Below are 25,124 nucleotides of genomic sequence, written 5' to 3' on the forward strand. Positions count from 1 at the left end.
CTCAAGGGGTAGAATTTTTTTCAGCCTGGACTGTACTTGTTAACAGGAGAGATTGCTTCTACAGGGATGGGATACACTTAAATAGAAAGGGTGCAAGAATTTTTGCTGATGCTGTCGAGGCAGTGTTAGGTGGGTCGGAAAACTGCTAGTTGGGGGGGATACAAGGACTAATAGATTAACAATAGCCACTGGCAGAGGTGGAAGTGATTCTTGCACTGCTCCTATTCAAATGAGCAGAAGTCTGAAAAACAAGATGCAGGATATTTCAGAGACTGCTGGTAGTCATTGCGTTACAAGTAAACACATGGGTTGTGTTAGGGTAGCTAAGAATAGAAACAGGTGCATGTATACCTGCGTGTACACCAATGCTAGGAGTTTGGTAAATAAATTTGATGAATTTGAGGTATTGCTCAAAACATCAAAGGCAGATATTGTTGGGATATCAGAGACGTGGTGTCACACAGATATAAGTAATGCGGAACTGGAATTTGGGGAATACAATGTATATAGAAAGGATAGACAGGACAGGAGGGGAGGAGGGGTTATGCTATTAATTAAGAAACACATAAAGTCAAAGGAAGTGAAGCCAGTTGACATCGATGGACAGGGCAGTGTCGAGTCAGTTTGGTGTGACATAAGCATAGGGAAATCAAAATTGAGAGTAGGAGTGTGCTATAGGCCTAATGACTCTGATGAGTATAATAATATATTGTACAGGGAAATAGAGTGGGCCAGTAAATCAGAGAGTCTTATAATGGGGGATTTTAATTTCCCAGATATTGACTGGAATTTGTGGGTTGGTCACTCGCACACTAGCAAGGCTTTTGTGGATTTATTGGATGATTGTTTTCTACATCAGCATGTTCGTGAGGCAACAAGAGGGAGCAATACTCTTGATCTGATTATCAGTAGTGATTCTTCATGCATTAAGAACCTGCAGATAAATGAACCACTAGGTGGCAGTGATCACAGTGTGTTGAAGTGGGATTTACTCAAGGAGGTAACTACCATCAGAGGTAAAGGGAAGGGTTTTTGTTTTCGTAAAGGCGACTATGATGGTCTGAGACAGTATTTAAATTCTATACAGTGGGACCAACTGATGATGTTACCAACAGCAAACTCAAAATGGGAAGCATTCAAGGAACTAATCTTGGTGGCTACCAGGCTTTACATACCAACTAAGAAATATTGTTCAAGGTTTAGGCCTAAATGGTTGTCAGATGGACTAATGAGACATGTGGCAGAGAAGAAAAATGCATGGGATACATACAAATTAATGGGTGACATGGAAGCCTATGATAGATATAAGTTGGTCTGTAACCAAGTTACAAAGGAGATTAGGCAGGCAAAAGCAGACTACGAAAAATCCTTGGCAAAGGATGCAAAGAAAAACAGAAAGGAGTTCTTTACATACTTGAACTCGAGAAGGAAAGGGATGAATCAGATTGGTCCACTGGATATTGATGGTTCAACAGTTGAGGATCCTGCTCAGGTGGCTAACAATCTAAACGAGTATTTTGCATCTACATTCACGCATGAGGAGTTATTCAGGAAGGAGAATGATGAAGGTAAAGTATACATTGGCAGTGAGCTGGATGATTTTGTAATAACTGAGAGGAAAGTGGAGGAGAGATTGTTGAGGATAAACATAAAAAAGGCACCTGGGGTGGATGGGATCTATCCAGTTATATTAAAGGAGGCAGCAAAGGAAGTATGCAAACCCCTAGCCATAATTATGAGAGCTTCTTTGGACTCAGGGGAGGTACCCATAGACTGGAGATGTGCAAATGTAACCCCAATTCCGGAGGACAAAGGCTGACACAAGTAATTATAGACCTGTTAGTTTAACTTCTGTTCCAGGTAAATTAATGGAGGCACTGATTAAAGAAGCACTGCAGGATCATCTAGACAAGAATTCAGTTATAGCGCAGTCGCAGCATGGTTTTGTTAAGGGCAGGTCTTGCCTGACCAATTTGATTGGATACTATCATGTAGTCACAAAAGAACTGGATGCGGGGAATAATTTTGATATTATATATTTGGATCTTAGAAAGGCTTTTGATACTGTTGCACATGGAAGACTGCTGCACAAATTGGAGCAGTGTGGCATTGGAGGCAAATTGCTGCTATGGATAAGGGGATGGTTGAGTGGCAGAAGACAGAGAGTGGTAATCAATGGACACTGCTCAACGTGGACTAATGTTATTAGTGGAGTTCTTCAAGGTTCAGTGTTGGGTCCATTGTTGTTTTCGGTGTTTATGAATGATATTGATGATGGGATATCAAGTTTAATGTCTAAGTTTGCAGATGATACAAAGGTTGGCAGGGTCGTTAAGGACACTACTGACGCTATGCTGCTGCAACAGGATCTGGAAAGGTTGAACAGATGGGCTGAGAGGTGGCAAATGAAGTTTAACATTGACAAATGTAAAGTACTACATATGGGTAACAGTAACCCCAGAGCAATGTATCAACTCTGCGGTACTACACTGACAGTGGTGGAGAATGAAAAGGACCTGGGGGTAATTGTGCAGGCAGATATGAAGTTCTCTGAACAGTGCAGACGAGCTGCAAGAGTAGCTCATGGCGTCTTGTCAATGATATACAGGAATTTTTCTAGCAGGGATAAGGAGGTGATTATTCCCTTGTATAAGGCAATGGTTAGGCCACATCTTGAGTACTGTATACAGGTCTGGAGGCCTCATTTCAAGAAGGATGTAGAGCTGCTGGAACGGGTACAGAGAAGGGCGACAAGATTAGTAAATGGAACAAAGGGTTGCTCTTACGAAGAAAGGCTTAAGTTTTGCGAATTACAGAGTCTGGAGACTAGGCACCGGCGAGGTGATCTGATAGAGGTGTATAAGGCTTTGAATGGTTTGAGCATGCTCAATGCCAATGGGATTCTTCATCTTTCTCAGAATAATCACCTCAGAGGGCATAAATTCAAATTGAGGAAGGACGGATGTCGTATAGATGTGCGGAAATTTGCCTTTGGCCAGCGGGTGGTTGGTTGGTGGAACCGACTTCCATCACTTGTTGTTGAAGTTGATAGCCTAAACAAATTTAAAGCTCAACTGGACAGGTATTTCGAACGAACGGAGGGGTGAAATGGGAGAGGGTTTTTTTTTTTTTTTTTTTTGGCTGATGCTGAATAAGCTTGCTTTCTTGCATCATATGCCTCTACTAATGCTAATGCTAATGCTAATGCTAATATTGTTTCATAATTTGGTTAATTTGTTATGGTGATTTTGGATAATGGAAGGTAAATCTTGTAGTAGGAAGTCGCAACGTGTAGGAGGTGGTTTCCAGTTATATACCCCCCTAACTTCTTCTTCAAGGTTACCTAGATTACCTGCTGATTCAGCGCAAAAAGTGTTGGAGGCTAAGTATTTGAAGCCAAAAGTTGCAAAAGCTAGGAGAAGTGCGGTTTCACAATCCCAAGTAAGTGAATGTGATGGTGTGATTAATGCAAAAAAAAAAGTGTGGGAAAACTGTGTCAATGAGTGTAGGAACCCCTGTGGTTAGTGAAAGCTCAGAGCCGAGTATGGATCCTGAAGCCTTGACTGAGAATATCACTGAGGGGATTGAGGAGTTACAAATGAGTGATGATCCTAAAATGGGTGAACTGACAGATTTTCCTTTGAGGAGTTTTGATAGCTTCTTTGGGGACTGTGGTCGGAAGAGTGTATCTACAAATGTCAGGGTGAGTGAGATAATTGTTTCAAATATTAGTGAGCAGCAAGTTGGATATGGTGACGTAACCACCATTTATGAACTGATGGTTAAATTAAAGAAAATCGTGGTAGATTATACTACCCACGATTCTAATAAAGTGACTAAGGCTACGTCAAACTTCATACTAGACAAATGGTTGGATATGGAGGCGGTGACAACTGCATTGTTGATAAATAATGAGAAGCTGAAGGTAAAGAATGAGGAGTTACAAACAAGAGTTGCTTTTCTTGACGGCTTGTTGAGAGGATATTCAGGAATGGGTAAGGTAGTTGAGCAGAGACCGCATCAGTCATATGCTGGTATAGTTGGTAACTATGCTAGTCAGAGAAAAAGTATGTGTGTGGTAGGTGAGTTTAATGGCGCACAAGCTGCTGTGGCTATAGTGCGCCTCAGAGAAAAAGTAGTGATGACGGAACAGCTAATCAGATAGTAGAAGTGGGTACTGGAGTTGGAGGTAAGAACAGAAAATTTAAGGAGAAATTTGATACACTATTATTTTCAGAGCTGATAAAGAGTCTAGCTATGTTGCTAGTTATGAAGTTAAAGATGTAGTGGTTGCTGCATTGAATAAGGAATGTAAGGATATTAGAGTAAAGAATTTACGTATGATAATGATAAGAAACAAGGAGGTTATTTTGGAAACAGAAGGTAGGGAGGATTTGAATAAAATAATAGGATCTGGGGAACTGTCAAGTAAGGGGATAGTCCCTGACAGGTTGAAGCTAATTGACCCGTCCATTTTGATATATGATGTTAGTAAGGAACTTACCAAGGAGGAAATATTGCATGATTTATATACTAAGAATTTTAGTGATTATAGTTTTTCTGAGAAGGAGTTTGCTGATGGAGTGATATTTAGATTTAGCACAGGGACTAAGTCTAAAATGGCAAACTGGATTGGGGGTTTATTTAACAAGGACAGGGAATATTTGGGATTTACATTTCATAAATTTCGTGCTTTTGTGGTTGTGAGTAAGTGTTTTCGGTGCCTGGGATACGGTCATTCAGCTATTCATTGTAGCAATTGTACCCATTCATTGTCAGATTAGCTGGGGTACATGATAAAGTGTGTATTCAAGAGCTTTATGTGGTTACCTTCGGTGAAAATTATAATGTGACGGGGTTTGCGGTGTCAGCCCAGATTATACAGGGGTTAGTGGCCAAACCTAAGGCAGTTATTGTGGTAATTGAATAGGGATTTAAATGTAACACTTATAACTAGTCTATGTAATCAGTGGGGTGTATATATTTCTGCGTTAATCCCACAGATTTCTTTTTATGTAGTGTCATTATATTGTCCTCCCTCTTTGGAGAGGGAGATATCAATCCAATATACAGAAAATGTAATGAGCTTTGTACAAAGTAAGAGTGTGGCTTTTACTATGGATGCAAATGCCAAATCAGATCTATGGTAAAGTGGTTTTACTGATAGAAGGGGTTTGTTATTAGAAGAATTTGTGAACAGGTATGGTTTACAGGTGCCGAATGAGGTGGGGGGAGGACCGAAGTACATTTGATTATGTACATGGTTCCTCTAATATAGATGTGGCGATGACATCAGTTAATTTAAGTAAAAAAAAATTGTTCATTAGGATGTAAAAATGTATCTGACAAATAGTGATCATAGAGTTATTGATTTTAAGTTATTGTACAATTCTGATGGAAATGCTTCCTTGGCTCTTAATGACTGTAAAATGTATAATTATAAAAATATATATTGGGAGAAGTTTAAGGGTCATTGTCTGTTAGCTTTAATTATACCACGGGGGAATTAAATAGTACGTCAGCATTACAGTTGGTATTTTATGTGCAAAATTGTTTAGCTAAGGCTCTTAGTTTCTCTGCCAGGAAGAAAAGGGAAAGAGGTAAAACAGTTTCATGGTGGTCAGCTGAATTGACTTTGAGCAGAAGGGAGGTTTTTCATCTAAGGAAAGTATATCAAAGATCTAGAGCTAGGGATGGGGGAGAAAATAAAGGATAGGGATCTTTATAAGCTGAAAAGGAAGTATTACCATCAGCAGATTTTAGCATCAGCATTAGCATTAGTAGACGCATATGATGCAAGAAAGCTAGCTAACGCAGCATCAGCCAGAAAAAAAAAAAAAAAAAAAACTTCCACTTCACCCCTCCGTTGGTTCGTAATACCTGTCCATCTGAGTCTTAAATTTATTTAGGCTATAAACTTCCACAACAAGGGATGGAAGTCTGTTCCACCAACCAACTACCCGCTGGATAAAGGCAAATTTCCGAACATCTATCCTACATCTGCCTTTCCTCAATTTGAATTTATGCCCTCTCAGGTGATCATTCGGACCAAGAGGCAGAATACCATCAGCATTGAGCGTGCTCAAACCATTCAGGGCTTTATACTCCTCTATCAGATCACTTCGCCGGTGCCTAGTCTCCAGACACTGTAATTTGCAAAACTTAAGCTTTTCTTCGTAAGAGCAACCATTTTTTCCATTCACTAACATTGTTGCCCTTCTCTGTACTCGTTCCAGCAGCTCTACATCCTTCTTGAAATGAGGCCTCCAGACCTGTATAGAGTACTCAAGGTGTGGCCTGACCTGTGGTCATTCCCTTTTAAAAGGGAATAATCACCTCCTTATCCCTGCTAGAAAAATTCCTGTATATCATTGAAAAGACACGATGAGGTACTCTTGCAGCCCGTCTGCACTGCTCACAGAACTTCATATCTGCCTGCACAATTACCACCAGGTCCTTTTCATTCTCTGTTGATTCGTTCCTCTGGGGTTGCTGTTTCCCATATGTAGTACTTTACATTTGTAAACGTTAAACTTCATTTGCCACCTCTCAGCCCATCTGCTCAACCTTTCCAGATCCTGTTGTAGCAGCATAGCGTCAGTAGTGTCCTTAACAACCCTGCCAACTTTTGTATCGTCTGCAAACTTGTACATTAAGCTTGACATACCATCATCAATATTATTTATAAATAGAGAAAACAATAATGGACCCAACACTGAACCCTGAGGGACTCCACTGATAACATTAGTCCACGATGAGCAGTGTCCATTGATTACCACTCTCTGTCTTCTCCCCCTCAGCCACCCCCTTTATCCATTGCAGCAATTTGCCTCCAATAGCACACTGCTCCAATTTGTGCAGCAGTCTTCCATGTGCAACAGTACCAAAAGCCTTTCTAAGATCCAAGTAATATGAATATTTTATTCGCTGCATCTAGTTCTTTTGTGACTGCATCATAGTGTCCAATCAAATTGGTCAGGCAAGACTTCCCATTAACAAAACCACGCTATGTCCGAACTATAGCTGAAATCTTGTCTAGATGATCCTGCAGTGCTTCTTTAACCAGTGCCTCCATTAATTTTCCTGGAACAGAAATTAAATTCACAGGTCTATAATTACTTTTGTCAGTCTTTGATCCTCCTTTGTGAATTGGGGTCACATTTGCACATTTCCAGTCTATCGGTACCTCCCCTGAGTCGAAGGAAGCTCTCATAATCATGGCTAAGGGTTTGCTTACTTCCTTTGCTGCCTCCTTTAATATAACTGGATAGATCCCATCCATCCCAGGTGCCCTTCTTGTGTTTATCTTCAACAATTTCTCCTCCACTTTACTCTCAGTTATTACAAGATTATCTAGCTTACTGCCAGATTTGAATACACTTCTGGCATTCCACTCGCTGAATAACCGCTCATGTGTGAATGTCGATGCAAAACATTCATTTAGTTTGTTCGCTATCTGAGCAGGATCATCAACACTTGAACCATCGATATCAAGTGGACCAATCTGATTCATCGCCTTCCTTCTAGAGGTTACATAAGTAAAGAACTCTTTGCTGTTTTTCTTTGCATCCCTTGCCAAAGATTTCTCGTAATCTACCTTTGCCTGTCTAACCTCCTTTGTAACTTGGTTACAGATCAACTTATATCTTTCAAAGGCTTCTGTGTCACGTGTTAATTTATATGTATTCCAAGCATTTTTCTTCAATGCCATATGTCTCATTAGATCATCTGACATCCATTTATCCCTAAACCTTGAACAATATTTCTTAGTTGGTATGTAAAGCCTAGTAGCTTCCAAGATAAGTTCTTTGAATACTTCCCATTTGGAATTTGCTGTTGGTAACATCATCAGTTGGTTCCACTGTATAGAATTTAAATACTGTCTCAGACCATCGTAGTCGCCTTTACGAAAGCAATAACCCTTTCCTTTACCCCTAATGGTAGTTACCTCTTTGAGTAAATCCCACTTCAGCACACTGTGATCACTGCCACCTAGTGGTTTCTCTCTCTGCAGATTCTTAATGCATGAAGAATCACTACTGATAATCAAATCAAGAGTATTACTCCCTTTAGTTGCCTCCCGAACGTGCTGATGTAGCAAACATTCATCCTGTAAATCCACAAAAGTCTTTCTAGTGTGTGAGTGACCAACCCACAAATTCCAGGCAATATCTGGGAAATTAAAATTCCCCATTATAAGATTCTCTGATCTACTGGCCCACTCTATTTGCCTGTACAGTTTCTTATTATACTGATCAGAGTCATTAGGTCTATAGCACACTCCTACTCTCAATTTTGATCTCCCAATGCTTATGTCACACCAAACTGACTCGACACTGCATTGTCCAGCGATGTCGACTGGCTTCACTTCCTTGAATTTTAAAATGTAAGGTTAAAGGGTGGAAAGATCTGTGCATGATGTGAGGAATAGCGATCGTTCGGGACTCATTTTCAAACTTGCTAGGAATAAGTTCAATATAAGTAACGATGTATACTGTGGAAGTGAAAGGAGTGGAATTCTTTGATTGGGTAACAACGGAAAAGGCAATTGTACTGAAGCTCTTTAGGAGGGATCGTCAAGAGAATGATGATGAATGGCAAAAAGAGGTTAGAAGACTGAATGTTAACAGGAGAGACTGCTTCTACAGGGAGGTAAAACACACAAATAGAAAGGTTGCAACAATTTTTGCTGATGCTATCGATGCAGAGTCAGGTGGGTCGGAAAACTGCTAGCTTGGGTGGATACAAGGAATAATAGATTAACAGTAGCCGATGGCAGACGTAAAAGTGATTCTTCAACTACTATTGAAATGCAATTGAGCAGCTGCCTGGAAAGCAAGGCTATTGGAATTTTCTGGACTGGTGGGAGTCCTCGTAGAACAAGTAAATACATGGGCTGTGTTAGGGTAACTAAGATCAGAAATAGGTGCATATATACTTTCATGTACACCACTGCTAGGGGTATAGTTAATAAATTCGATGAGGTTGAAGTGCTAGTCAAAACATCAAAGGCAGATATTGTTGGAATATCAGAGACATGGTGTCACACAGACATAAGCAGTGCAGAACTGAAATTTGGGGAGTACAATGTGTACAGAAAGGATAGACAGGACAGGAAGTGAGGATGGGTTATGTTGTTAGTTAAGAAACACATAAAATTTAAGTAAGAGCATCCAATTAATGTTGGTGACAATGCAATGTTGAGCCTGTTTGGTGTGACATAAGCACTGGGAAAGGAAAAATGAGAGTAGGTGTGTGTTTAGCCCTTGTGAATCTGAGGAGTATAATGAGAGATTGTGCAGAGAAATAGAGTGGGCCAGTAAATTAGAGTGTCTTATAATGGGGGATTTTAATTTCCCGGATATTGACTGGAATTTGTGGGTTGGTCACCCACACACTAGCAAGGCTTTTGTGAATTTATTAGATGATTGTTTTCTACAGCAGCATGTTCGGGAGGCAACTAGAGGGAGTAATACTCTTGATCTGATTATTCATGCATCAAGAATCTGCAGATAAAGAAGTATTAGGTAGCAGTGATCACAGTTTGCCGAAGTGGGATTTACTCAAAGCGAAAGCTACCATCAAAAGGGTAAAGGGAAGGGTTTTTGCTTTCGTAAAAGTGACTAGGGGGGTCTGAGACAGTATTTAAATTCTATACGGTGGAAGCTTATGCTGCACCATTATAGTAGTAGTAGTAGTGGCATGTGATGCAAGGAAGCAAGTGTATGAGTTTAAGCTGCATTAGCCAAAAAAAAAAAAAAAAAAATTCACACCATTCCCTCTAAATGCGTGTCCAGTTCCTTCTTAAATTTATTTAACCTATCAACTTCCACAACGAAAGATGGAAGTTTGTTCCAGCAGTTAACCACCCGCTGGCTAAAAGCAAATTTCCGCACATCTATTCTACATCTGTCTTTTTTTAATTTGAATTTATGCCCCCTTAGCTTCGTAATCTGAACAACTGGAAGGATCCCATCAGAATTCAATGTGCTCAATCCATTCAAGGTCTTATACACCTCAATCAGATCACCGTGCAGGTGCCTAGTCTCCAGCCACTGCAATTTGCAGAATTTAAGTCTTTCTTGGTAAGAGGATGCCTTCATTCACTCACCAATCTTGTTGTCCTTCTCTGTACACGCTCAGTGGTGGATTACCCATTAAGGCAATGAGGCACGTGCCTAAGGAGCCCCAGGCTTTGGGGGGACCCACAAGCCAAGACATTTTCCTATAGTGTTCTAAAATGGATTAATGTTTTCAGTAAACATCATAAAAATCTTGATTAATTTAAACGAAAATTTAAGCAAAAAATTCAAAAGTACAAAATTTCATTTATTTGCCACCTAACTTTTAATTATTTTTTATTCTTTTTTTTTTTTTATTATTAATTATTTTGGTGGCCCCAAATATAATTTGCGTAGTGGCCCCAACTATCAAAGCGATAACTACCATCAAGGGTAAAGGGAAGGGTTTTTGCTTTCGTAAAAGTGACTAGGGTGGTCTGAGACAGTATTTAAATTCTATACGGTGGAAGCTTATGCTGCACCATTATAGTAGTAGTAGTAGTAGTAATAGTAGTAGTAGTAGTAGTGGCATGTGATGCAAGGAAGCAAGTGTATGAGTTTAAGCTGCATCAGCCAAAAAAAAAAAAAAAAAAAAAATTCACACCATTCCCTCCAAATGCGTGTCCACTTCCTTCTTAAATTTATTTAACCTATCCTTAATCCGCAAATGTATTTGCTCAAGCAAAACTACATCCTTCCTAAAATGAGGCCTCCAGACCTGTACGCAGTACTCAAGGCGTGGCCTGACCATTGCCTTATACAGAGGGACAATCACCACCTTTTCGCTGCTAACAAAATTCCTATATATCATTGACAGAACCCCATGACCTGCCCTGGCAGCCTGTCTGCATTGATCAGAAAACTTCATATCTGACTGCACAATTACTCCCAGGACTTTTTCAATTTCTACCACCTTAAGTGTAGTACCACAGAGTTAGTACGTTTCTCTGACGTTACTTCTACCCATATGCAGTACTTTGCATTTGTCTAGGTTAAACTTCAGTTGCCACTTCTTAACTCATCTGCCCAAATTATCTAGATCTTGTTGCAGTAGCACACTGCCATTACTGTCATTAACAACCCTGCCAACCTTTGTATCATCTGCAAACATCGACACAAAGCCTGATATACCTTCATCAATATCATTGATAAATATACAAAACAACAGAGGACCCAACACTGAACCCTGTGGGACTCCACTAATAACATTAGTCCAGGAAGAGGAGCACCCATTCATTACTACCCTCTGTCTTCTCCCTCTTAACCATCCTTTTATCCATTGTAGCAACTTACCCTTAATACCATTCTGCTCCAATTTGTACAATAGTCTTCCATGCGCAACAGTGTCAAAATCTTTCCTGAAATCCAAATATATATGATATGAAAATTATTTTTTGCAACCAGTTCCTTTGTAACCACATCATAATATTCTATCAAATTTGTCAGACAAGGCTTTCTCTTAACAAACCCATGCTATGTCTGAATTATTGCTGCAGGATCATCTTGTCTAGATGATCCTGCAATGCATCTTTAACCAGTGACTCCATTATTTTATCTGAAACAGAAGTTAAACTAACTGGTCTGTAATTACTCGTGTCACCCTTCGATCCCCCTTTGTGAATTGGGGATACATTTGCACATCTCCAGTCCGTGGGACCTCCACTGAGTCCGAGGATGCTCTCATAATTATGGCCAATGGTTTGCTTAGTTGCTTTGCCGCCTCCTTTAATATAACTGGATAGATCCCATCTACCCCAGGTGCATTTCTTATGTTTAACTTCAACAATATCTCCTCCACTTTGCTCTCAGTTATTACAAAATTATTAAGCACCTTGCTACAATTTGATAACCTTCTGGCATTTTCAAACCTTAATAATAACTCCTCATGTGTGAATTGTAGATGCAAAATACGCATTCAGTTTGTTTGCTCTCTGAGCAGGATCATCCCCCATGGGCTCACATCTGGTGAGTGTGGGCTTGGCACACCCAGGGTCCTGAGCTGGATATCATCATTCTTCTCTTTCTTGCTGATTCCCTTTTGACCCTCTCTCTCTCTTAAGTGTGACTCGGGAATTTTTTTTTTGGCTGGTGCAGCATAAGCCTCAGGCTTCCTTGCACCATAAGCTAATAATAATAATAATAATAATAATAATAATAATAATAATAATAACAGTCGAACTATCGATATCAAGTGGACCAATCAGATTCATCCCCTTCCTTTTAGAGTTTATATAAGTAAAGAAATCCTTGCTGTTTTTCCTAGCATCTTTTTGCCAAAGATTTCTCGTAATCTGCCCTCGCCTGCCTCACCTCCTTTGTGACCTGATTACAGACTAACTTATATCTGCCATAGGCTTCTGAGGCGCTTGATAATTTATGTGCATCCCATGCATTTTTCTTCTCTGTCACGAGTCTCATTAGTTCATTTGATAACCATTTAGGTCTAAATCTTGAACAATATTTCTTAATAGTTATGAAACTTTTAGTAGCATCCACGATTAATTCCTTGGATACTTCGCACAACAGTAGAATTTACTGTTGGTAACATCGGGTTAGTGCTTTAACTAGCGAACATTGACTGCAATACGTTTATAAATCCAGGCAGTGCTCTACCTAGGTACGGGCTCACCGGATTTTCGCCGGAGGGTCGAAAATGCAAAGGCCCCTGAATTCCGATGGTATTTTAATTTTTCTAAAAAATATAAAAATAGTTGTTTCTAAATATAATACTTTAATTTTACAAAAAAAAAATTCAATATTGCAGTAAATTTATTTATTTTTTAATGAGATGTTAAAAGAAATTAATTTTTACCTATTTTTATTATTTAAACCTAGTTTTAATGCAACAAAAAACAACAATAATGCAGATTCACATTTAAAACTGTTCGCTTTGATCTGAATGTAACGATATCAGTTATGAGATATTGCAACTGCATTAAATGAAATCAAGGAACAGGTCAGATGTAAATATGAAAAATGGCAATCTGTATTTCAGTCTGCAATGCACAAAAACCATGCATGGGGGGGGGGGCCGGATTTAGGTATTGCGGGGCCCCTAAGCACAAAATGTTTTGGGGCCCCCAAAAGTTTAATTTAAAAAAACCTAAAAAATACACTTATTATTATTATCTCTTTATTTTTTTCCGGGGCCCCCGATGGGTGGGGCCCCTTAGCTACTGCTTATTTTGTTTATACGTAAATCCGGCTCTGCATGCAATAAGATCTTGTTTCGATCCGGCGAGTGATACAAGAAACTTTCATGGGACGGGCCGTTTTTCACATCGTGGCTGAGTTCGTCTGTCTGAGGCGAGGAGGGTAAGTTTTAGTTTCTCCAGGAACCCAGATGTTTTCGTCCGGCAAAAAAAAACCAGACAACCCGACCAGAGGATGCACACAATTCATGAACATAATGCACATGGGCGAATAAGTTTGCTTCCCTTAAACAGATCAGATGTGAAATCTTTATTTTTATCAAAACTTGCCGATGGCGCCAATTTTCGGGCTCACGTATGATTCTCAAATATCTTTTGCCGACCCTGAACATAAAACATGAGCCGACAGCCTTTTGTGCGCAAGATAGCCGAGTGGTCAGTCGCGCGGGTACATTAGTACACATGCCTTGAGTGACCAGGGTTCAAACCCGTGGCTGCTAAATACGGTGCTGTTTCTTGTTTTCCTCTCTATCATGTGAATTCCTCTGACCGCGTGGTCGTCCCGGAGTATAAACAGAAAATTTATGTCATAATATGAAAACTGTGGCGCAAATATTTTGAAAAGTGATGTACCAATTATACGAGAAAAAGAGTACCCGTTTTTAGCTGATCCACCCTCATAATTCTCGGGCCTGCATTTGCAACATATGGTGAACATGACATGAAAATTTTGTTTGTGCGTCGCAATTTATATGTTATTTTAGTGTCTGTAACAAATACGTTATAAAAATGCTTCTAATGTTCTAATTATTAATGCAGTAGTAAAATTTTTGTGCGTGCTAATATTAAATGAAAATATGTGTAGAATGTGGTGCGGAGTGTGCTAGCATCACGAATTAACCTGGTTTGTAAATATAGCCGGTTTGTGTTTTTTTTTCTTCGTCCATTTATGGAAAGCTTTTCATTGGGATATTTCCTTGCCTTATATAATTTATTGAAGTTATGATAATTAGAAAATAAAAAAAAAATATATAGAGCGGAAAACATCTCCATAAGCAAATTTGAAAAGTGAAGATTTTATGGAATACTCCTGAATACAGAACTCAGCTTCCTTTGGTGAGACGTCAGTCAGCTGTGATTAGCGAAACTGCTTTCAATATTAGTGTTACTAGGACTTCTAGACAGCAAGTGTAATACATAATACAGCAATTGTGGTTGCAATGACATCATTTAAGTAGTGCATCTTAATTGAAGAAACTTACATTTGATATTGTTTTTAAGGAGAGAATGGCTTCTAGTTCATTAAGTCAAGAAGATTTCGATCATGAGTTTGAGCTTTCATCGAGGCGATCTCGAATTAGAAGTGCACGTACAAATACCAGGAGTGTGCCATCATCTCGAGCAGCTTTAGATTCAGGTAATATGGCTGATGGCGAAGTTGGCTCAAGTGTTGCCGGATCTGTATCTTCTACAAGTTCAGGTCAAGTAGAATCTGTTGACATTAGCTTGTGTGTCAGCACACTTGGTATAGTCGATCATGATGCCTCCCCTAAACCTACTACTAGGTCCAAGGACAAGCGATGTCCTAGACCTAATCATGTAAACAAAGGGAAAGCACAGCGAGAGAGGAGAAAATTAAGAGAGAAAAGGCGAAGCACAGGTGTTGTACATCTTCCGTCCACAGAGGTAAATATTTATGTTGGTCGTGCAATGCAGCACAGTAATTATTGTATCAGTATGATGATGCTAAGTACAATTACAGTCATTTTAAAGTTTAATCAAAGGGGGAAAAAAACGTATGCGTTTTAAAATTATTATGAAGCTTTTTAGGCGAAAAATGCACGAACAAAATAATATACAGATAAAATTCACTTCATATGCATAGTATTGACGACTGTTACTCTGTTTCTTAGGCAGCTTATCGAGTCTCTTTCCTCCCTCGCTCGAAACTAATCAGACATCAACCTTTGCTGAAGTTATGTTTGAGTGTAAAATCCAATTATGAATTTTATAATTAGTAATAAATACGTAGTGATAACTATTCGTTATCAGTCGAAAAGCTTATTAATTTTAACCAGTTAAACATTGAATAAAGTTTCACCTGAAACTTTCAACTGTCACAATTGGAGCAACTTATAAAATGCTGATTTTGAATTTAAATTAGTGTGGCAATCGATGTCTAGATTAAAATAATAATATTATTATTATTATTAACCATATGGTGCAAGGAAGCCTGAGGCTTATGCTGAACCAGCCAAAAAAAAAAAAAAAAAAATCCCAAGTTACCCTCAGAGTGAGAAAGAGACAGACAGAAGTAGAAAGGAATCACCAAGAAAGAGAAGAATGATGATATCCAGCTTGGGATCCTGGGTGTGCCAAGCCCATACTCACCACATGTGAGCCCCCTTTTTTTTTTTAAAGTGATCCATATGAAAATGTAATGTTATGGTGTGTGAAAGATATAATATGCACAGAGTGATCTTAAATTGTTAAATTGAAGAATTTCTATGAAATGGCACAGATAATAATAATGAAGTGAATAGGTCCACCAATATTTTATGTTTGGAGTGTTGACAAGTAGATGACCATAAGTTACATGATGTCATTTCCTAGCATAGTTTTCAGAAAACACAAAACAAGAATATAAAGATGTTTTCATAGTTTTGGCATTTGCAAACTGGCGGCATAGTTCCTATAACTTGAAACCAAAAATATCACTAATTGTTTATTTCCTAGAATTCAAGGTAGCATACCGCAGTTTTGAGAAACGTTTAACAAAATATTTGAGCATGGACAAAATCATACATCATTTTAATGTTGTTACATGTCAAATAGCATAACAGCTGTTGTCTTTTGAATTTGAGACATATCAAGAGTGTTTCATTCTGTCCTTCAGTTGCAAGATGAGTTCTTCCATCACATTGGCTAATTTTTTGATATTGTTTTCTTTGTGTACCATACCATTAGTTTTCCCCGGTATCTTTCTGTTATTTAAGGCTTTCACTTCACTATGTTGTTATTATTATTATTTTATTAGCCATATGGTACAAGGAAGCCTGAGGCTTATGCTGCACCAGCCAAAAAAAAAAAAAAAAAAAATTGCCGGAGTTACCCCCTGAGAAAGAAAGGAGAAAGAGAGAGAGAAAAAAAAAAAGAAAGGGAGAGAGAAGTACAAAGGAATCACCAAGTGTTGTATATACTGTATAATAATATGATTTAACCCCGGGGGCTCACATCTGGTGAGTATGGGCTTGGCAAACCCAGGGTCCTGAGCTGGATATCATCATTCTTCTCTTTCTTGGTGATTCCTTTGTACTTCTCTCTCTCTCTCTCTCCCCCCTTTCTTTCTCAGGGGGTAACTCGGGAATTTTTTTTTTTTTTTTGGCTGGTGCAGCATAAGCCTCAGTCTTCCTTGTACCATATGGCTAATAATAATAATAACAACATAGTGAAGTGAAAGCCTTAAATAACAGAAAGATAACTGGGGAAAACTAATGGTATGGTCAGGGCTAATAATAATAATAACAACATAGTGAAGTGAAAGCCTTAAATAACAGAAAGATAACTGGGGAAAACTAATGGTATGGTCAGGGCTATTATCCAATAGGCACTATTCACTATTCCCTGCACCTACAAAAACAAAAGGGCCTTCAAAGAAAAAAAAAGTTGACTTTTTTTTTTTTTTTTGTAATTTATATAATAAAATTTGACACATTTTTCTTCTTGAATAAATCTATATGCAACGAGGACAGGCATAATATGCTATTGGATATTTCCATTTCTGTAAAAACGTGTAAAGCTTTTGAGATTATTTTATGTTCCGGTGTTTTTTTTTTTTTTTTTTGTTTTGTTATTTTGGTAAGAGAATTATTTTTAGGAGAATAAAAAAATATAAAGTTACAAACTAATGAGGTACTCCATATGAACTTGTCAGGATCAAAACATTTCTGTGATATATTGAAATTTATGATAAAATGAGGTTCAGTAGGTAGATAGGGGTTTTACTGTGGTTATTTGCTTGTCATTGCTTTAATGATTTCTTCAGTATACAATAATTAGCATAAAAATATGCACATGTAATGGTATTAGTACTACTACTTTAAACGTTTTTAATTCATAAGGGCAAAAGAAATATTACATTCAGCATAGTTAAAAAATCAGCTGTTAAGGCCTGTTTACATACTGTTTTGCTATCTGAAAAAAATTATTCAACATAATTCTGATTACCCATCCTCCTGTAGACTTATTAAAAAATAAAAATCAAAACAAAACAATATGCCTAAAAATGCATCCGCCTAACCTAAACATTTCTGGTCCCTATGAAACAGAAGTGCCTGGACCTACGGGAAAAAATCCGGCCTTGGTTCTGGTTGTAATCATTCATTAGAGCTGGAGGGAAACTGAATTACTGGATGTTCCCCATTACTAGATGTTATGAAGATTGTAGAAAATACAATAATGTGAGTAAATGGGCCTGTTTCACTGGAATCCATTGTATATAAGAAGATAATTATGTATATCCAGTAAAACATAACTTTAATTATAATAAAACATTAAATACAAACTATTTGTATTTAATGTTTTATTATAATTAAAATTATGTTTTACTGGATATACCTAATTATCTTCTTAAATACAATAATAATAATAATCTCAAGTACATAAGTATATAAGATTAATCAGGAGACCTTAGAATAGAGACCAGCAAAGTTTTTATCTATGAGAAAGGTAATAAATTAAGATCAAAATTAGAAGTTTAGATGATTAATTATTAAGTTTACTGAAAGCCCAATGTACATTTTTACATGAACATATATTTTTTAAACAAATGCCTGTGTTTATTTTGTGGAAACTGGTCCTACCTGCTGAAATAGAATGTTTATGCCTGCAAAGAAGCGTGAAAAGCTGTTGGTTTTACGGGCATGTGATGATCGAGATGCAGCCACAGCAATTCAACTTTATGAGGAATGTGTTTTGAATAATAAACATCTAGACCAGCAAATAATTTTGAGAGTAGAGAGTTAACGTTGGACCTGAGGAAGGTTTGTCATTGTAGCTGTGGATAGTGAACATTCTCACACCTTGAATACCACTGGAAGAAAAGATTTTGATTTGAATCATCACCCAATACAAGCACTAGGGTGTGATAGTAAGGTAATTCTTCTTCTTCTTCTTTGGTCCTTAGCTAGCAGCTGGGGAGGCGGTTGGCCACGCAACCAGTATGCTGCTGTAGGTGCCACAGGGTTTCGGACTTGCTCTGTGATGTTCTTCCATACCTTACGATCCATGGCGTCAGTCCTGGCCTGGTTAAGGTCGAGACGTCGGCTCTTCAAGTCATTTTCCACTTGCTTGGCCCACGTTTTCCTAGGCGCGGTCCGTTGGATGCTCCATTGGGTGGGTCGTTGTCTCCAAAGGAGTGTGGATGGTATTCTGTTCGTGCCCATTCTACATACGTGGCCAAACCATCTAAGCCTTCGCTTCTGGATTTGGTCGGCAATGGTTGGTTGCTGTTGGCATCTGGCGCGGATGGTATCATTAGTGATGCGGTCGCGAAGAGAGATGCCCAAGATCTGCCGCAGGCATCGCATTTGGAATACCTCAAGTTTGTTCAAATCTAACTTGAGACAAATCCATGTTTCCGATCCGTAAAGAAGAATGGGCAGGATCAAAGTCTGGAAGAGTCGGATTTTAGTCTTTGTGGAAATGTTGGTCCTCTTCCACAGACACCATTTGAGCGAGGCGAACGCAGTGGCCGCCTGTCCAATTCTGCTGTGGATTTCCATGGTGGATGCAACTTTCTTCTCCTGGACCAGCGACCCAAGGTCCTGCACTTGCTCGATCTGGACGCCTTCGAGATAGATGGTGGCTTGCGACCCATCTGTTGTCAGGGCCTTTGTCTTACCAGCATTGATCTTCAAACCGTATGGCTGGGCAATGCGGGCAATGTCGTAGAGGATGTCCGTGGCTTCAGCGTCGTTACCGGCAAGGTAATTACACCAGTAACAAAGCGAAGTGTAGAATATTGTGCATATAGATTGGCCAATACCCCTATCATTTTATAAGAGTGCATGCCTTATTCTGAGGCGCCTCCGTAGCCAGGTGGGAAGGAGCAGCAGTGCGTAGCACACCCTTCTTGATTAGACCGGGGTTCGAGCCCGTCACCACCAAATACGGAACATGCGGAAAGGTCAGGGAATGACCACCGCACCGGAGCAATATGGCCTTAGTTGCTAATGCTCCTAAAAAACCAAATAACAACAACAACAACAACAGCCTTATTCTGAAGGATGTGCTGAGAGGTGCAGGCTTACATCAACCGGTGTTATACCACCCCTTTGCTTATTGGAGGCTTGAAGTGGTGAAACCCACATTTATTCCCTAGAGAAAAGTTTTCGGCATCCCCCACCCCCATACTACCTCTTTAACCCATGCATGGTACTAAGTACTATAGGTTTTGATACCTTTTGTGTTTGGGGTTTCATGAAAAAAAAAAAAAAAACCAACAAACTATTATAATAATTCTTTAGTTTGGTCTCTGGCAGGCATATGGAGTCATAATGGGCAATATTGGGCTCAACATAAGTTATTGGATGATGCATCTTCTCTGATTTTGCCACTTTTCACATGTTGAGAGAGAGAAAGAGATCCAGATTGAATTGCTGTCAGCAATGTTTAAGCAATTCTTAAAGGCCTCTTTAATTGAGGCATAGTTAACCAATCTCAGGTAGAGGCAGCAGAGTTTTCAGACTAAAGAACATGCAAAAGCTCATGAACACACTTGTACTGACATAAGTCATAATTATATATATAAATAATTATAAGAATAATAACAAACTGGATGATGTACACTCTCATTTTCTGCACAAATTTAGATTTAAAATATGGGCTGGCATTATTAGCACAGCTGCACTCTACAGGCATTATTAGCACTCTACACAGCTGCACTCTACACTCTTTATTAACACTCTACACAGCTGCACATATTTCACCTTGTTCTGAAATGACCTGCTTTTTTAGAACAGCTCCCTTGATAACTGTAGATGGCTGTTGTTCCAGCTGATGGTGCTGTGCTCAATTTTTTGCCAGTCAGAGTTCATTTTTATGTGAGATATCAGTGTAAGTGGATTGGTCAAAGAGGATATGTAGCATTGCCTCCCTTGCTGAAAAATTTCCCAACCCCACGATTTTTACATTAGTTATTATTTTTTAAAGTTCCATTCAATGAATGCACCAGGAAGTGATATTACACAAATTTAAGTGATATTTATTTGTAAATGATAAACAGTAGTTGAAAAAATTTAGGCATATGTAACTTATTGACCCTAAGTTGCATGTTTGCTGACATCAATCAAAATTACACTATTATATTGTTGGTTTGAATTATTGGTAATCATGATAATGTTTCTCATTTGCTGCCACTACTTGTGATTGACAGCAGCTGTCAGTCAAATTGCACACACCTTTTAGCAAATTTCCTTAATCTTGTGTACCATAATGAATAGCAGAAATTTATTAATTTCAGCTATTAAGAAAACAGAGACTGGTAAACAAACACATTGTATTTTATTTTATGATCAATAATAAAAGCAATATTCTGAGGAACGATGGTTGCAGGTAGATGTGTGGAAATTTGCCTTTGGCTAGCAAGTGCTTGATTGTTGGAAAAAATTTTCATCTGGTGTATTAGAGGTCTGTAGTTTGAATAAATTCAAGGAAGAATTAGACAAACTGTTAGAAGGGATTGAAAGATGCAGTGGAAAGTGGTTAGAAGGGATAGTCAGGTGCAGTGCCACTACTGATGCTGATGTTAACCTGACAATGGTTGCACCCTGAGTTGTAACAAATACTGTCACTAGCACCTTATATGCCTAAATTTATTAATTATTATATATATATATATATTTTTTTTTTTAAAATTAATTTGAAAATTATGTTGTTTTCACTGAAATAACTTTTTATTAATTCTGCCCTCCAAAAAAAAAATAAAAACATTATAAACATAAAATATTAATCCCTTATATTTCCCAGTGTATAAAACTATTAATAGTTTTATACACTGGGAAATATAAAGGACCTGTGTGTACCAAGCCCATTCTCACCCCCCCCCTGGGGGCTCACATCTGGTGAGAATGGGCTTGGCACACCCAGGGTCCTGAGCTGTATATCATCATTCTTCTCTTTCTTGGTGATTCCCTTCTATTTCTTACTCTTGTTCTTTCTCTCTCTCTCTCTCTCTCTCTCTCTCTGAGGGTAACTCAAATTTTTTTTTTTTTTGGCTGGTGCAGCAAAAGCCTCGGCTTCCTTGATGATAATAATAATATGAAATTTAAAAATTGTACATGCACACATATTTCTGAGTAATGTATTATATATATAAATATTTTCAAAAAATATTTATTGAATAAATATTAAAGATATAGTTTTTATATATATATATAAAATTTATATTATCAATTAAATTTATTTACAAATGTATATAAGGAAAAACATGTTCAAATACATAATTTTGAAATTAACTTGAAAATGGAATCAATATGAGTCAGTATTGGTTTAAGTTGAATTTATATAAATATTAACCCTATGCTTGCCAGTGGCATCTGACAGAAGGCACTTTTTTAAAAACAATTTTCCTTTTCTTTTTTTTTAAATTTAATTTATAAATGAAATCAAATCCTCCTGTATATATTTTACCAGCATTTTCTAAATTATTATGTGGTATTTTCTGGTTCCATTTTCATATAGATATGACAAGGTGTGATATTGTTGTTATGGGTGCATAAGCAAGGTGTGATAGATAGTTATGATAGGTATCACCACCTCAGAGTAAAAATGCTGATGGAACTGATATTCAGGTCACATTTGTGAGTCAAGTGGACAAAATTTTGATTATGTCCTGTCATTTTGTGACAAACAGATCCTTTGCTTGCACCTTCACAATGGTGAGACTGTTAGTAACCCTGGGTGTACCCCTGTGTGCAAGTTTTGAAATGCTGCACCTGGTATAGTGGAGGGGTTCACACAGATTTGAACCAACATAAGCGTGGGTTGAAGTGTGGTGTCCATTCCACACAGAGGAATGCCATCCCTGTGTCACCAAGTGATACTAGGTGGTAGATGACTCATCAATCACTGCAATACTCTACCATCATTTTGCTTATTGGCAGCTTGAAGTAGTGAAACCCATGTTTAGTCTCCAAAGCAAAGCTCTGACAACCCATCTCTTACACCATGCAGTATGATTGATGTATTTTGAGTTTATGAAGGTCATCACTGTGAGATCCAGTCTTACATCTTGAGGGTACAGCTCAAAAGGTGTTTGCAGACAAGCTGCTAGATAGTCCACCAGATTGAACATATTTGTAACTCTTTAGGCGGTATCTACATGAGCTAGTGTATAATCACTGTCTCTACTCTGCCAGATTGTGACTAGAGGGAATCTGAGTAGTGTGTATGCAGAAGGGGAGGCATTGTTGAGGACACGTTATGTCAAAGAGTTGGGTATATTCTTGCTGTGTGCTGCATGCCATATCCAAAAATTTTATTTCATATAGTATGCCCCCCCCCCCCACTATTTCTTTACACTGAATACATCACGCATAATCAAACTAACAGAACAAACTTAACTGTGAAAAGATCTAAATCTCCTAAAAACTTACTCATTCATTTCACAAATATGGTGGACTCCACTTTACGATATTAATCCGTTATAGAGACATCGTATCATAAAAATATCGTAATGTGAACCCAATAACACATTTTGTAATTATTGTTTTTTGGTGATTTGTTCCGAGACATCGGAAGTTGAAATATTTGCTATGTAACTAGGCTATTTATCTCTCCAAAAGTTGATTTTTATAATAGAAATTGTACATATTGATTAAAACTAATATATTGATGAAAGCACAACACAAAAAATGAACTAAAGGATGCAAAGATAAAACACTGGGCCAACACATTTACAAATGCTGCTATTGGCTGAGAGGAAGGACCATGTGGTCCGGTTGGAGACAGTCATAAACTCATCTGCTAGTAATGTGAAATAAGTAGGCACTGGTTAACGTGATCACTAGTTAGTGGAATCAGCCGCTTTAATTTCAAAAAACCGAATTCAAATCATTAAAATGCACTACACTTTCATTGTTATCATATGTTCAGTTATAAGAATCAATTTTGAAAGCCTTCATGATATTTTTTAAAGCACATTTCTGGAGGTCACAACCATAAAACAATAAAAACAATTTGCAGTTTCCGGTTTATTGGGCTTTTCTGTTAGTGCAATCTGTTATAAATGGGTAGTAAATTCAATCTTATTGCATTTGCGATAATACTGATAACTGGAATTCTGTTGGTTTTTACATTATTGTGGTGAAATGTGTTTCCCTTTCCTCTTCAATCATATAAAAAACATAAAAAATTATCAGAATCTTCTCTTCGTACCGACTTTTTAAGCTTCGTAAACTTGTTACTCCATATCTCACTAGCATGTATCGTGTTAGTTGCAATTTGTTCGTTCCATGTTCTTGATTGCTTATCTTTTTTATTGTTTTAAATTTTACAACCCCCAAGAAAATGTTAGTGAACAGAAATATCAATTAATTAGTATTTGCACATTACAGTAGTAATTAAGCTATGTATGTAGGTATAACTTTATTTTTATTTTACTAACCTGTGGAAAATATTCCTCCGATTTTCACGTATAATTTAATTTTGAGTAATAGTGAATCATATAGGGAATGGTATTTTATTATGGTGAGTCCATCGTAAAGTGATTTGATTGTATAGTGAACCAATTGTAAAGTGGGGGTCCACTGTATACAGGGTCTCAATTTCAATCTTAATGATGCCCATTTTGACCTGCAGCCTGTCAAATCCCACTTTTTCTGACAGGATCTCAATTATTGGTTGCTTTAATGCTCATCACAGTTATTCCAATTATTTGCTGTGGGATTCCTTTCACTTCAAGGGTGATACTTGTGCATATGTTTACTCTGATATTCCTTGTAAAATACTTAATTAGCATTAGTAAGGGGACATGATGCAAGAAAGCAAGCTAATGTAACATCAGCCAAAAAGAAAAAGAAAAAGAAAAAACACTCTTTTCATTTCACCCATGCACTTGCTCCAAATGTTTGTCTAGTTCTGCCTTGAATCTGTTTAAGCTATCAACATCTACAATGACAGATGGAAGTTTGTTCCACCAGTCAAACATCCGCTGGCTAAAGGCAAACTTCCGCACATCTATCCTACAACTGTCGTTCCTCAATTTGAATTTATGCCCTCTCAGGCGATTATTCTGACCAAGAGGAAGAATCCCATCAGCATTGAGCCTGCTCAAACCATTCAAGGCTTTTTAATAAACCTCAATCAGATCATCTCGCAGGTGCCTAGTCTCCAGACACTAATTTGCAAAACTTAAGCCTTTCTTTGTAAGAGCAACCCCTTGTTCCATTCACTAATCTTGTTGCCTTTCTCTGTACTCGTTCCTACATCCTTCTTAAAATGAGGCCTCCAGACCTCCTGTATACAGTACTCTAGGTGTGGCCTGACCATTGCCTTATACAAGGCGATAATCACCTCCTTATCCCTGCTAGAAAAATTCCTGTATATTATTGACAAGACACCATGAGCTACTCTTGCAGACTGTCTGCACTGCTCAGAAAACTTCATATCTGCCTGCACTCTCAATGTTGAACTTCAGTTGCCACCTCTCAGCCCATCTCTGTGCTCAACTTTTCTAGATCCTGTTGCAGCAGCGTACTGTCATTAGTGTCATTAACAACCCAACAGACCTTGGTATTGTCTGCAAACTTGGATATTAAGTCTGATAAACCATCATCAGTATCATTAATGAATACAGAAAACAACATGGGCCCAACACTGAGCCCTGGGGGACTCCATTAATAACATTAGT

The 25,124-nt window shown here is 38.1% G+C and overlaps 1 protein-coding gene across 1 annotated transcript in view; it reads left to right on the forward strand.

The window, feature by feature from the left end:
• Positions 1 to 14,421: 14,421 nt before the first annotated feature.
• The window catches only part of LOC150088174 (uncharacterized), a 137,168-nt gene continuing 126,465 nt past the window's right edge, over positions 14,422 to 25,124 (forward strand). The window contains exon 1 of the mRNA XM_090370601.1: positions 14,422 to 14,899. Coding sequence (XP_090226727.1) covers positions 14,501 to 14,899 — 399 coding nt within the window. The 5' untranslated portion in view covers positions 14,422 to 14,500. The remainder of the gene's footprint in view (positions 14,900 to 25,124) is intronic.

This window comes from Mastigoproctus giganteus, chromosome 3 (assembly GCF_048544385.1).
Source record: "Mastigoproctus giganteus isolate SK-2022 chromosome 3, ASM4854438v1, whole genome shotgun sequence".
Taxonomy (NCBI): Eukaryota; Metazoa; Arthropoda; class Arachnida; order Uropygi; family Thelyphonidae; genus Mastigoproctus; species Mastigoproctus giganteus.